Consider the following 15,709-nt stretch of genomic DNA (forward strand, 5'->3'; position numbering starts at 1 on the left):
GGTATTGCATCGAGCATCAGGAAGAAACATTTCAGAATGACATTTAACACAATTCATCCATTGTTTTGAAAGTGCTCTTGTTCTAACCATTAAGGAATGCAGAGCATTCCCCACTCATGAACTGTAGTTTAATAAGAGCCACACCAATTTCAGCAAGGCTTTGTAAATTCAGAGAGCTCGGGCCTTTAACACAAACGATTTGAGCGCTGAGCAAAACAGAACCATTTTTATCATAAAAGTTCGTTTTAAAATCTGCAATTTAGGTCTTACCATTTTCATCGTTAAGACCAAGTTGTCCAAATTTGTTTCGGCCCCATCCAAAGACTGCTCCAGAAACAGTAAGTACAAAGCTATGGGCACCGCCTGCTGCAATTTGGGCAAAAGGGATCCCTAATAAAGATTTGATTGCTTGTGGAGATGCTTGTTTTTTATATTCATAACCTAATCCTAATTGTCCATACTTATTCTGACCCCAGGAAAAAACTTCACTTCCTGTTGAAAAGAAACAAAAACAAACAGCAGTTAAAAATCACTGTAAGAATCAAATTAAAGAATCAGATTATTTCTTTCAAGTGCAAAATTCAAGCAAAACAGAGGGGATTCAGGAGAAAGAGCAGCCCATTCAAAATTATATAAAAAAAAGAAGACTAAAATCAAAACAGATTGGGCAACAGATCATAGTTCAAAGAAGAATTTATTTTTAAATCTGGAGTATGGCATATTGCACTGGCTGATAAAATATGGACTGGAGGTGATAATTTAGAAAAAGAAAGAGGCATGGAAGAAAGTAAGTGCATTTGAGCATAGTTGGATAAATATCCAGCAAAGTGTTTATTGCTCTTTAATATATTTATTTTCCTTGACAAGGAAAACCCCAGCAACATTAAGCTGTATGGATTCCAACTCCCAGAATTCCCATTACAATTGCTGAGGTCGAGAAACCCTTCCCTAGCAAATGATCAGATCATGTTATACAAAAAAACTTTTCTAATGATCTTAGTGGCAGTGAAAGTATTTCGAAATTAAACAGACAGATATAAATGCAGCTAAGAATATGGTTTACCTTTAGAAAGTGCAAGGGAATGGAAGTAGCCACAGGCCACTTGTACAATTTGAATGTCTGATAAGCTTTTAATGTTCCTTCGAGAAAATAAGAAAATATTAAATGAATAGCATTTTTAAAAAACACAGAAAAGTTAAAAATACTTCACGAAAATTGCAAAAGTATATATTAAATACCCCAAAAGAGCAACCGCAGGACATGATTTCTCAATATATAAATAAGAGGTATGACAAATTTCCAGTTCTGAAGCTACTGTAAATTTAATGTTTCCTATTCCTACAATACCCCAATTTGAACAGCCAAAGTTTGTTCAGGCTAGAGAAGGAACTAGAGTATGAAAACACACCTCGACTCCATTTTATTTTAAATAAATAGAATTAAAATAAATCCCTTCAAGAGTACGTTTGAATAAAGCATCAAATTTAAAATCTAGAGCGAAGGCCGATCTCTTTCTAAAATGTAAAAGGACGGGGGGGGGGGGGCCGGTTCTATATTTAGAACATACAGAAATCTAAATACAGGACTTAAAATTTACCACACCTGCACATATCAATATGGTTAAAACCAGTTTAGATATTGAAGAAAATACTTTAATTTCAGATTAAAGCAGTACTACTCTTATAGCTTTTCAAACTGTAGGTTAAGATCAAGTGTAAGCAAATATTCACATTGTCCAAAACATTTTGATTCATGCAGTACAAATTAGTATATTTAAATCACACCGGCCTTCCCTTTTTTTGCAGCCCCGTTATTTGCACTGTGAACTGTTTTAAACCTGCTCCAAATTTAACACACAGGACATAATGCAGCAGTGCTGTTAAACTAAAGTGACCTAAAGCTCTATTAAGTACTGGAAATTACCTATTATTCTAAACAGCAGCTACCAACTGCAATAGAGAAATCTCTGTGCTCTGGATACTGGATGCCAGCCAACCATTTTTGCTCCTGCAGGTCCAAACAATAAATCCTCACACTATTTTTTAATTGGCCCTAATACTTAAAAGAAGAGGGAACTTTTGAGGAGAAAACATGATGGATACTAATGCAAATATATTATAATTGTTCTAAGCATGCAACTCTTACGCTGGGGCTTCAAATTATTCAATTTTGATATCAATTTTGATATCAATAAGGGCATATAAATATTTTTAAACAAATGAATGTTAAGTTCCATAGCAATTCTACAACATTCAGAATGAAAATGCTGCATGAGTGTTAAAGCTATGTTGGCAAATACGCTATTTGTATAGTTTAAGGATGGCAGCTTAATAAATCAAAATAAATTTCCAAATATTTTACAATTAAAACCTCAGAAATATCCACTTGCTTTTTTTGCAACTGCTAAAATGAAACTGATGTCACAATGTTGTTTCATTCTCATGCTTAACTCAAAAAAGTGCATCTACCAGTAATGAAACCAAGCCAGTTGTAGCAAAAGTACAGAGTGTCTTGGATATCACTTATAGAAACCTCCCAAAAGCCATGACTAAATCTGAATGTGACCAAGGAGGGAAGTCTTTAAATAAACAAGATATTATCAGCATTTCGTTTAATTTTAATTTCAATCAAATCTACATTGCATTTTGGTCCACGTCCATGAAGAAGGAATAAACTATCATGCTACTTAACGTACATTAAATTCCCAATTAGAATCTCATAAAGAATGTCAGTATTATAAATACTGTATTTACTTATTACAAAACAATGTAGGCCATCTACTCTTGATTACACAGCTAAGGAAATACTGAAAAGGAAATGCTCAGAAAGCTCTAGTACTTGCTCCAGTACAGTACAGCAGCTTTCAAGAGTATATTGATGCAAATTATTTTATAGAAAACTGAATATGGAAAAAATCTAAATGTACATGAATTTAAATGTAAAGTCATTTCCAACTCCAGGGGGCAATGCTCAACTCCGTTTCTTAGACGAGCGAGTCAGCATTGTCTGAAGACACTTCTGTGGTCATGTGGCCAGCGTGACTATACACCGAGGCACATGGAACGCTGTTACCTTCCCACCAAAGTGGCACCTATTTATCTAATCATCTACTCATGCTTTTGAACTGCTAGGACAGTGGTTCTGAACCTTTTTAATGCCGCGACCCCAACCGGTCGTAAGTCGAGGACTAAACCGGTCGTAAGTCGAGGACTAAACCGGTCATAAGTCAAGGACTAAACCGGTCGTAAGTCGAGGACTACCCAACCGGTCGTAAGTCGAGGACTTTCCCTGCCCGGGAGCGCCACACATGCGTGGTTCCGCCCCCTGTGCCGGCCGAGGCATAGCTGGCAAGCGGCAGAGACGGAGCAGGCCGACCACCAGCTGGCCCAGCCCAAGGGAGGTAAGGCACCTGCCGGAAAAGGGGGAAAAAATGGCAGACAAAAAAAATGGCGGACAGCCTTGCTTGGCGACCCCCGTGAAATGGTCGATCGACCCCAAATGGGGTCCCGACCCACAGGTTGAGAACCACTGTGCTAGGAGGGCAGGAGCTGGGGCAAATAACAAGAGCTCATCCCCGTCGCAGGGATTATTAGCTTTCCAGCTGACAAACTCAGTGTCTTTAACTGCTGGGCCATCGTGCCCCAAATGTACACAGACAAAACAATTAAAGTAATCCAAAAGTAAGCATTTTCCTAAGCAATTCTTGAAACATTATTTGATTATTTTGCCTTACCTGGGGACTCTGGTATATTCCTCAGTGCCAGGTAAGCCCAGCTGCCCATCCACAGCGAAACCCCAGGCATAGACTTGACCCTTGTCATTTAATGCTAACGTGTGGGCTTCTCCACAAGAAACAGTGACAATGTTTTGAGCATCCAAGGCACCAACTTGCTCTGTAATTATAAATTAAAAAGTGGAAACAGCAAAAGATGTGTCTTTGCTAACAGATCAAGTCAATTTTATACTACTTCTGGCCTAAGATACGTCACAGTCTGGGAACCCCAAGTCTACTTATTGATAATTGCACCCACAAGGTCTGAGTTTTTATCCCCAAGGGACAAGTTTCAGAACCCTAAATATTTTCACTCATGCTAGAAACAGCAGTTCGGATTAATTAGGAGAGGACTGAAGGCATTACTAATTAAAAGATATCCTAAAGACTGATGTTCTTGCATTTATCTAGTGTCCTGTTTTAATCCACAAGCATGGCACGCACAAAGGTATTAAGGGATTTACTGAAAGTCCAAGCCCCTAATATGAATCCACTTGGACCCACTTGCAAAGTCCTAGGAAGTCCTAAGAAGGCCAACATTGTTCCACCAAGGTACAAGGCTACCAAATCCAAGGGCAAATGCAAATGTAAAGTCCCTAGAGTCCACAGTCCAAGTCCAGTCTGAAGTCCAAGGCAAAGGTCCAAAACCCACAAACTAATCAAGTCCAAACACACAGTCAATCATAACACAATCCAGAACTGAGAAAATCAAAGAGCACGAGGGCGAAGCACGCACACAGCAAGAAATGGGCAGTTGTTTCCAACAACCCCCAACTCCACTCATCCAATTAAATAGGCACTTGCCTATATAGCTCATCAGGAGAGATAAGGCTGTCACCTCTCCAGTAGTCTTGCCAACCTCCATTGTGCCTTCTTCTCTCAGCCCTGTGCATCTGCAAATCAGGTGGCGGAGGCAAATCCTCCTCATCCCCGCTGGCCAGCTGCAGCTGCGCCTCTCCTTTTCCTTCTTCAGCAGGCCGTTTGTCCGGTTGCCCCTCCAGCAACCTCTCTGCTGTGCCTGGCCTCTCCATTCCTCAGCAACTTCCTGACACTCCTCCGCACCCCCCTCCAGAGCCAGCTCCTCCTCATTGTCTGAGCTGGCATCCGGGGAAGTCATCACATCTAATTATATCTGGAAGTGATTGTAAGCTCCTGCCTCAGCTATTCCTCCCAAGAAAGCAGAACTCTTGAAACAGGCATTGTTTCAAAAGGAACTTTTATTGAGAGTTAGTGATAGCAGAAGAGCAAAGCAAGATCTAACATTTTTCCCGGGCGAAATGTTACATTAAAGCATCCCTTTCAAAACCCCTCCCCTTTGGCCAGATGTCCAGTTTGATTTCATCCAATCCTCAGGTGCGAAGTTGTTATGGGAACCGAGGTGATAAGCACAGATCCCAGGCGCTGTTCTCAGGGTTTTGGTTCCTTACAGCCTCCTCCCATTGGAGTGGAGATAAGACAGATGGCCCAGGGCACCGTTCCTCTCCCGTTCACACACTGCGGTATCAAAGAGGTGAGGACAAAGTGGAGGAAACACTGACCGACCTCCCCCTCCCAAAGGCATGGCCTAACAGCCTCCCCCCTCCCAGAAAAATGGCAGAACCCGAAAGAAAAAAGGAATAGAAAGGTTGAGGGTGTGACAGTGATTTTCATACAGTCAAAAGCCAAAGTCCGAGTTGTTTCTAGAGACTATAATTTCTGAATTTCTGCATTAAAATCTTGGACAGCAACAGCTAACATAATCACAAAACATAACACTGAATATTACACTTGCACACAGAGACAAGTAGTCCTCGACTTAATGACCACAATTGGGACTGGAATGTCAGTGCTGAGTGAAATGGTAATTAAGCAAGCAAGACACTCATGTAACTGTTTTGCCCAATGAGTGCAATTCTAGCACTCCTGGTTGCGTCATTAAGCAATCTTCCTGCATGTTAAGCAGATGGAATCCCAGGTAAGCACAAGATGCCTTGGGGAGGGGGAGGCCAGGGGAGGGTCCATGGGGGGGTGCAATCCTTCATTAGGCTGCAGGAACAGAGTTCAAATTCCATTCCTATAGTCCAACAAAAATTTCCTCTCCCATCCCTCCATCCACAGGGGAAAAATCCTTCACTGTGGTCTGCAGGAACAGTGTTAAAATCCTGAAGACTTTAGCTCTGGTCCTACAGCCCAATGAAGGATTTCCACTCCCTTCCACCTACTTGGGGGGGGGGGGGATCCTTCATTGCGCTGCAAGACTAGAGCTAAAATATTCAGGAAATCCCAGCAGGCAGCCCTTTCAGCCAGTGCCGCAAAGAAAAGAGAGAGTCCTTGCAGGACTCCTTGCCAACTGCTCCACTGGAGAAACTGGCAAGGAGATTGCAAATGGTGAGGGTGCTTGGTAACCAGCCACATAACCATTGGGGGAGGCATGGCATATCAACAGCTGAAAGTGCTTTAGGGAAAGCACCCTTTCTGAGGCCACTGTAACTGGTTAAACGACCAGTTGTAAGTCAAAGACTACCTGTAATACACATCAGGATTTAAGAATGAAAACTATACCTGCTTACCCTCCCCAGAAAGCAAAACTGAATAGAAAATTCATCCTTCCAAAATTTTCCAAGCTATAATAAAGCATTTTGTCATTTCTATCATTTTCTTCAAATATTATCACCCAAGAGACTAAGATATAAAAATTAACAAAACCTCAGTTGTCTTGTCTTCTTAAGGATCCATTAGTGATTCACATGAGCCAAAACCTTTCTAGAACTACTAATGTGCCATACTTCCCAAGAAAATAATTTTGTAGAAACTGGTAGATTACTTTTATAGAGTAAAGCAATGCAACATTTATTTTATCACTGCCACTGGTGTGCTGGATCTTCCAAACCATCTAGGTGCTTTTCAACTTAAATTTACTGAATTTAATTCAAGTATAATAAACAAAAAATAGGGTTTTTTTCTTTCTTTTAAAACATATGTGGCTACTGTACTGGGAAGCACATATACAAATATAAAGTCACATAGAGAGGGATCTTTCACATCAAGTATTTCATAAAAGAAAACTATCAACCCCATCCACCTTAAGAGTATTATTTATATATATATATATATATATATATATATATATATATATATATATATACACACACACACAAAAAATGATGTCCAGGATAAAAGATACCATCATGAGAAATTTAAACAAAAAGATTAGATAAGATTTCACAAATGTAATATTTTCAAAATCTTAACATCCCTACATAATCATTTGTTTAAAAAAATGTGGTAAAGCTCTTTAAATATGAATTAGTTTGATATTATACATTAATTAGATGCCTTCAAGTGTGCAAATCTGGTACCAAAATTTAGAATCAAAACCGTGTAGGATCCAACCAACATTATTTTTTAATCTTACCTGGTCGTTTTCTAGATTTTTCATGGCCTAACTGTCCTAAATCATTACATCCACAGGTATACACAGTCCCATCATCCAATACAAACACAGTATGCCTCAGTCCACAGCCGACATCTTGAACTTTTTTGTTTACAAAGAAGCTGCATCTTCTGGGTTCCAGGACAATCTCTTCATCAATACCGCCCAATCCAAGTTGTCCAAAAGATGCATTTCCCCAACATAACATGTTGCAAGTCCTTTCAATATTCTGCCAACTTCAATCTGCAAAAGCGTTCCACCAGCATTACTGTCACAGAAGAAAAGGTTAGTCAATAAGGTTAGCATTTATATCAAGGTACACTACTTTCACCCCTCAATTTTTACGACCAGCCCAAATAAAAACACTGCAAGAATTTTCAAATTTATACCTAAAGCAAACCACTTCTGAAAAACCTGGCCAAGAAAACTACAGGGACTTGTTCCAGATAGTGGTCAGGAGTTAATAACAATCTGAAAGAGCAAAAAAAAAAGTATTTTAACTATTTCAAATAATTATGTGATTTGGAAATTTTTGCTCTGGTAACTATCAGAAGTGTGAGGTTGCTATTTTATTGGTAGAGTAAATTGGTTTTTTTTTAGAGGATATGTCAGGGGTCACACTTAGAAAACTTAGGCAGGATCAAACCAAGGACAATTTGTTTAATTGCATGTTACTTTTCACAAACTGAGTAAGTTTAGTGTGACAGCTCCTCACATATATAATTATTTCTCTTTGTGTCGCATTAAAAAGTAAAAACAACTTCTAGAAGATCCAAAGACTACAAGAAGTCCTTTCAAAGAGATGAAGTAGCCTCCAGAGTTGCATTGTCATAAAGCAGGGGTCTTCAAACTTGGCCCTTTTATGATTTGTGGACTTCAACTCCCAGAATTCCTCAGCCGGGCACGCCGACTGAGGAATTCTGGGAGTTGAAGTCCACAAGTCATAAAAGGGCCAAGTTTGAAGACCCCTGTCATAAAGTGTTATTTCTGCTTCCAAATAATTGCTATTTAGAAGTGATGCAATACTATTCCAAAGGCCTTTTTCAAAGCTGTTTTCAAAAATATTATGCATGCATTAAATATCATTCTAAAACAGTATAGCATCAGTTGTTCTGTTTCAAACCCCCTCCCCGCCCGAGAATTCAAACATATTATAGGAAACCACAAACAGAACACTAATTAAGATATTTAACAGTGAGCCAAACGAATTTAATAACTCATGAAGTTAGATTCTACAACTTCTAATTATATATATTATCTATTAAAATACCTAAGCAAACTCTGGGAACACAAAAAGAATGTAACGTAAGAATATAGGGCAGTCGTCACAAATTAAAAGTTAAAGCAGAGCTTGAATAATGCTTTTCAAGGATTTTTCAAATGATGTAATCCAATTTGGGGGAACTGGTGTTAAAGCTCTGAAGCTAATTGCGTAAGGAAATGCCTATACTGGAAGACTTGCCCAAATAGGCAAATGTTTTCCATTATTAACTTTTAAAGCCATAAACAGCTTAGGATTGATTAAAGGAGGGATCACTTCTGCCATAATGAAACTGCTTGGGGATTAATCTTTAGGCGAAGCCTTCTAAAGTTCCTCTATTTGAAAGCTTATTTATGGTCAAAGCATGGTCCAAGACAGCCTTTTCCTGCATTGTTCCCAATCTGGGAAATGTACTTTCTCAGGAGCTATGCTTGACATTCAGTCTTCTTTAGGAACAGATGATCTTTAAATGGCAATTGTTTATGATTTAACCTATATTTATGCATGTGTATTGCACAGCACACCACACCTTCACATGCATTGTTTTAACTACAAGTGGCCCTGAATGTTCTTTCAGACAGCAAGGAAAAATACAAATCAAATACATTTATAATATTAAACACCCATAAAAGCTTTTCCCCCCTAGCCTATAAATTATATACGCAACTGAAGTCCACCTAACTGCTAATCAGCATTTGGGAAATACAGTGCAACTTTTGAAGTGTTCTGGGCACAGAATAGGACAGGTATGCTATGGACTAGTTTTCCTAAATTTAAAACTGCTTATAAAAGAAATTCTGTTGCAGTGATTGTTTAATCACTTTCAAAATTAAAAATAAAGCCTGAATCAAAACAGGTTATAGCAAGTATGGTCTAACTGTAGTTCATCAGATATTCTCACCTAAAAATCTTCCAAGAGTTCCTCATCTCTCAAATGGATTATAATTCAAAGAACTCTGTAGAATTTTTTTTTTACATTTTAAATCTGAAATGCTGCATATGGCATATGGCACAGGCTAATAGAAAATGGACTAGAGTTAACAGTTTAAAATCAGAAATGGGTATGGGAACATGCCGGAAAAAAGATATTTTGGAGACCTGGAAATGTTATCCTATCCTACAACTCACACGTATTTTGCCTATCTGAGCCAATTCCAAATATGACTTTCTGCTTAAATGTAGAATCTTACATATTTATTCCTAACTAAACTTGATTCAAATATTGCTTCAGACCGAAACACAGAAAGTAAATAATTAAATCCTACCACATTTAGGAGACATTTAAGATGATGTTGCCTTGAAGAGTGCATAGCAGTATTTATGCATTCATGTCAACTGCATGTACAATTTTAATCTGTTGCAAGAAAATAAACAGATACACATTAATGGAATCCAAATTTGTCCAGCCCTAAGCAAATAATCTACAAATTAACTTTTTTATTAACAGACTTTAAAAAAAGCTTTTCTCAATGAAACGAAATGATAAATTTAAGACTTCCATTTAATTAGCAAGAAATTTATTAGAAAAGATAAAATACTAAGTAATAAACAAAAAGCCCTATTCTGTACTGCAATGGACAAAGTTCCTTTCTCCCTGTAATACTACTGTGCCACAGCTCTAGGAAAAATAATCAAATATAATAAAAAAAATTCCATTCTGCAACTCATAGCATGTGTATTATTTTTAAGAACTCACCAGTCTCAAACTACTTAGTAAGGACTAATTTTGCAATATGACGACTAGATACAGTGCAAAGTTCATTTAAGAAGCAATAGCAAACACATGTAAAAACAAGAAACGTGACACGATAAATATAGTCCTGTTGAAAAATAATATATGGATTCTTGAAAGAGAGAAGTTTTGGGTAAATTGGGATTTACATAAAGTTATTTAAAATTTCACATCATAATACGTATAAAAATCTATTCCTGTATTTTTAAATATCTAACAATTTTTCTAAAAAATTCTATCAATATCACTGGTCCCATTCAGATTAAGAAAGGGTTATAATATAGCATAGCATACAACAGGGGTCTTCAAACCTGGCCCTTTTATGACTTATGGACTTCAACTCCCAGAATAAAAGGGCCAAGTTTGAAGAGCCCTGGTGTAGAATATTATTTCTCAACCTTAGCAATTTTAAGATGTAAGGTCCCTGGCCCTTACTTAAATTTGAGATACCATTAAAAGTCTAATCAGGCAACTCAAACAGAGGCTTCTTGAGGAAATAATGCTTTAATTGATCAAATAAAATAGCTGGGTGGCAAACAATCTGGAACACAGGAAGAGTTATGTCCAGAAGTGCCTTAGAACAGAGGTCTCTGTTTTGATTTGGCGGCCCGGAAAGGGAGGCAGGTACGTGCGCATGTGCAAATGGGCCGCACATGAGCACATATGCAAATGGGGCTGCAGGACGCTATGGGCAGCGCTAGTGCCAGTGGGACGCTCGGGGGCGGGGCAACGCTAGTGCTGGTGGGACGCTCGGAGCCGGGTGGCGCTAGCACCGGCGGGATGTTCGGGGTGGCACTAGCATAAGTGGGGGGGGGGGTGAGTGCACACGCATGTGTGCGTGCACTTGGCCATCCCTTCATGTGGCCTGGTGGCCAAGCGGCCGCAATCCGGCCATGGCCCAGTTTGGGGACCCCTGCCTTAGAAAGTTAGTAGCATTGCTTTATAAACTTTGTTAGCCAATGAAAATCAGACAACAGAGCCATCACATCATAAGGAAGACATCAATCATTCCTGTACACTCCCTTATTCCCTCCTTCAGTACATCCCATCCATGTACATGTTTCCCACGCTTGCATAAAATTTGTCCTGACAGCAAGATAACAATAGTTAGGCTAAACAATTTCTTTTTGTTCCAGTTACAGAACCCTTCAAAGATGTGTGGATATTAACTCCCAGGATTCTGGGAACTGAAGGCAACACATCTTAAAATTGCTAAAGTTGAGAAACACTGGTGTAGAAAATAGTCATTTTAAAAAAAAATCATATTATGTACCAGAAAGAATATGCTCTCTCCGAAAAAGTTTTAAACAGTTAAACTTTGTTAGGATATGCAGTATAAAATATATATCCAAGAATAAGTCCTGCTGAAAACAAAGGCCCTCACTGAATTAAACTCTATGAATGCACTGTAAATATTTGTTTGCCTTTGCCAAACATTTACAAAAATCTCTTAGCAACAATAATAATAATAATAGGTAGAATAAATCTGATAACAGTTCTATTCATTTCCAGGGATTACAGCTTTATTTCATTCGTCCACCTAAGAATTCTGAAAAGTTCTTCTGCATAAACCTAGAGCTTTCCAGAAGCATACAGTGGTATGAATCATTATTGCAACATCACTTATGTATAACATAACTACTTTACTCAACATGAACAGGAATACTATAATCTCCATATCATTATGTAAGATCAAAATTAAAATAAAAACACCTTCATTCTATCACCTTTTAAAAATATATGTATTGATGTTTTAAGTTTATTATTACACAACAATTTTACACATTTTCCTTTTCTTTTTTAAAGCATTAATATAGTCTTGGTAAGTGGAGGCAATTTGGGAAGCAAAAGTGTACGTAAGAGAGTCAACAAATAACTGCCAGCTTTGGGATATAACCAGCAAAGAGGCAGATTCTATCTACTTTAAAAGTCATAATGTCCTTTATTTTGAAATTACTGCTCCTTGTTCCTTGTCTACCTCAAACAACCTTCAGCTTCTGTACAACATTCCCAAGTCTTAGCTCTGCATATTTCATCAATTAACACTGCCCTTACATGAGTAATAGTTCTCATTACTCATGTAAATGTGTCATTATGCTATATAATTGATCATCCATATAAATATGGGTAATATATATTAGTGTTCTTGACACAGAAAAATAGTATCTACTGAAGAAAATAGATCTCTGGGAGTGTTGATATCACTATTAGGAGCAACTACAGATTTAATGGTAGCAGCTTTGGGTTTCATTGCCACAAAATCAGAAAAATATTATAGTGAGCATTTTCTGACTATGGAGCCAATAGTGTACGTTTAAATGTTCCTAACATAGGCACATATCTAAAAGAGCTATTCCTCACCATTACTTTTCTAAGGACTTCTGCATTTTCTTTTGATTTATATACACTCTGTAATTAAACAGTGAATAGTAATAAAAAAAAACAGAGTATACTTGATCTTCCTGTCTGCATTTACAGATCCTAACTCATTTCAGTAGCCACTCTGAGCAATGTATTAATATTTAATATATTAAACAGCTATGTAGAAAGAAAAATACTTTGATGGGATATTTCTATGACTTCAATTATTTCATATTAATGGAAAGCTCTATCATAAAAACAGCATTAGATAAGTGAGGTCTGAGATTATACAACTATATGCACTTTTGTGCAAGTAAGTTTTCAAGCATAACAGGACTTGGGAATGGGAATTATTTGAGTAATATGATCTACAAAACAGTTTTGTATACTTTGAAGAATGCCAGTGCAAGAAGAAATATTAGACAGCACGGTTTCATATATTTCACAACAACAGTTTCCCAGCAAAAGTTTCAGGTGCTGTTGAAATGCGAGAGAACAAGCATATAGATGAAACTGCAAGCCAATCCCTTATTTAAAAGCAAGCTTTGCTGAAAGCAATGTGACCTACTTCTGAATAATAAAAAAAAAAAGTTGGGTTACATGATTTACCAAACAACGGGCTTTCATATCATTATGGGATACTGCCCCCTCCATGATACTTTACACTTTTTCTTCAGCTTTCACTTTTCACCACCCCCCCCCCAAAAAAAAACTCCCCCAACCCTCTGCAGCCATTTTACTTGTGGAAGGAAAACAAAAAAGCAGGCAGGAATTTGCCCATAAACAAGTCGAGGCTGGCTTTTTTTGGCCAATTGGGAGGGAGACGATCACAAGCAGGGCAGTTTTCAATGAAAATCCCTCGTTTCTCCCAGCAGCCAAAAACAGAAGCCTGGGGGAAAAACATGTCCAAGAGAAGAAGATAAAACGCGACGAGCATCCGCCCCCCTCGCCTTCTCCAGCGACTGGAGGCTGCTAGTTTTGAATTTGGGGCACGGCTAGGAGCAACCCACAGCCTTCTCCTCTCATTTTAATCGGAGGGAGAGGGGGGGGAGCCAGGTTTTAACCTTTCCTGGCTCCCCTCTTCGCCCACACTCCTGCCCTCTCCGCGGTCTGCGGGTCCAACGGGGCCTGCACAATCTTAGGAAAGGGGTTCTTTCCTTCCCCTCTTAAATATAAAGGGGGAAAAGGAGTCGAGCTGCCTGAAGTCCTGGCTCGGCTTGCCCTCTCCCCAGAAGGCCTACCCGTTGGGGGCGGAAAGGAGGGGAGCAGCCGGCGATGACTGCCGCTCCGAGCCCCCCCGAAGGAGGAGAGACGCCCCGCCGAGCCGTCCTCCCAAACCGCCTCTCCGGCCAGCCCCGGGCTCCACCCGCGCCTTCCCTAGCGGCCTCCTCTCCTCTCCGCGCCGGGAAGCACCCCGCCCGGGCTGGACTCACCGCGGCCGCTACGCGTCCCTCCCTTTCTCGGGAGCGACCGCGGCGAGACTGCCTCCTGGCCTGGCTTACAAATGCGGCAGGGCGGGCGGGAAACAGGCCCAGAAGCGCCGACACGGCGCGCGTAACGCGCAAGCGCCCTTCCCATTCGCGGAGGGCCCCGATAGGACGGGAGGCGCTGCACGGGGCAGGCCGCCCTTCCTAGCTCGCCCGAGGGAGAGGCGGCGGAGGGCGGCACGGGGGCGCCGTCTCTTCCCGCTTTTGCCGGGCAATCCTCGGCGGCTCTGTTGAACTGAGGGCCGGGGCAGCCCCTGCGAGCCCCAAGCGGGCCTGGCTCTGCCGCGGGGCCGGCGAGCGCCGCGGAAACCCAGTTTTTGCCCAGCCGGACTGCCCTGCTTGTCCCCCCGATGCCAGTCCAGAGGAGCAGGCAGGAGGCTCCTCGCTGCCCTCTAGTGTTTATCCGGTTGGTGGCCATGCACTGGATTTTACCGGCTTTATCCCCGTGGGGTACGAGCTGTAATACGGTTACAGTCCGCTGGTCTTGGCCCACTACGGAGGTGGCTTGGGAAGGAAAGCTCCGGGCTTTCAAGCGGTTATATGGGCTCGGATGGGATAGATTGCTGAACAAAGTTGGTCTTAACGTAGTAAAATGAACAATAGCTAGAATAATGATTTGTCTGCATAATTGCTAGAATAATGATGTAATGCAGTGGTTCTCAACCTGTGGGTCGGGACCCCATTTGGGGTCGATTGACCATTTCACGGGGGTCGCCAAGCAAGGCTGTCCGCCATTTTTTTTGTCTGCCATATTTTTGTCCGCCATTTTTTTTCCCCTTTTCCAGCAGGTGCCTTACCTCCCTTGGGCTGGGCCAGCTGGTGGTCGGCCTGCTCCATCTTTGCCGCTTGCCAGCTATGCCTCTGCCGGCGCAGGGGGCGGAACCACGCATGCGCGGTGCTCCGGGCAGGGAAAGTCCTCGACTTATGACTGGTTGGGTAGTCCTCGACTTACGACCGGTTTAGTCCTCGACTTACGACTGGTTTAGTTCTTGACTTACGACCGGTTGGGGGTCGCGGCATTAAAAAGGTTGAGAACCACTGATATAATGCGTAATCACTGGGAAAATTCACTGGGAAAGTTCTGTGTCAGTAATATGTGGCTAACCAAATGCGCATTGCACATGGATACTTTGTATGTAGCAAAACCTTCCATTGTATGCCCGTGAGAAACGATCCAAATGTGTATTTCCATGTGTAGTCCTTTTGTTCCTGAAAGAAGGATAGTATAAAACTGAAGTCTAATCCCGCCCTCCTTGTTCAGAATTGCATGTCTCCATATGCCTCTGAACCTGCACAAATAAACTTCTCTGCTAACCCCTCTGGAATTAGTAAGAGTTCTTTCGTTTTCCACAAGAGTCTGGGACTCCTACGTTTCCTACGGAACTGAACATGAGGAATTCTCCAAGAGATATTGTCACACAAAATGCGACTCATGATGTTGGTGTCCCATTTAGAAGTAAAATCTCAATCTTATTTTGAAGGAGATGCGATTGATTCCAGGGTGACTACAAGCAAGCGACAGACATCTCTAGCATAAATAACATGTTAAAGTGCTTCTCAAACTTGGCCATCTAAACTAGGGGTCTTCAAACTTGGCCCTTTTATGACTCGTGGACTTCAACTCCCAGAATTCCTCAGCCAGGCACGCTGGCTGAGGAATTCTGGGAGTTGAAGTCCCACAAG

At 40.6% G+C, this 15,709-nt stretch overlaps 1 protein-coding gene across 1 annotated transcript in view; it reads right to left on the reverse strand.

Annotated features, from left to right (window-relative positions):
- The window catches only part of HERC4 (HECT and RLD domain containing E3 ubiquitin protein ligase 4), a 47,319-nt gene extending 33,289 nt beyond the window's left edge, over positions 1-14,030 (reverse strand). Inside the window, exons 1-6 of the mRNA XM_015816656.1 lie at positions 13,973-14,030; positions 9,712-9,800; positions 7,168-7,453; positions 3,735-3,894; positions 1,064-1,140; positions 271-492 (exon numbers count right to left, since the gene is read on the reverse strand). Of these exons, the coding sequence (XP_015672142.1) occupies positions 271-492; positions 1,064-1,140; positions 3,735-3,894; positions 7,168-7,393 (685 nt within the window). The 5' untranslated portion in view covers positions 7,394-7,453; positions 9,712-9,800; positions 13,973-14,030. The remainder of the gene's footprint in view (positions 1-270; positions 493-1,063; positions 1,141-3,734; positions 3,895-7,167; positions 7,454-9,711; positions 9,801-13,972) is intronic.
- Between the last annotated feature and the right edge of the window lie 1,679 nt (positions 14,031-15,709).

This window comes from Protobothrops mucrosquamatus, unplaced genomic scaffold, assembly GCF_001527695.2.
Source record: "Protobothrops mucrosquamatus isolate PMUCROS unplaced genomic scaffold, P.Mucros_1.0 scaffold479, whole genome shotgun sequence".
In the NCBI taxonomy this organism is placed as follows: domain Eukaryota; kingdom Metazoa; phylum Chordata; class Lepidosauria; order Squamata; family Viperidae; genus Protobothrops; species Protobothrops mucrosquamatus.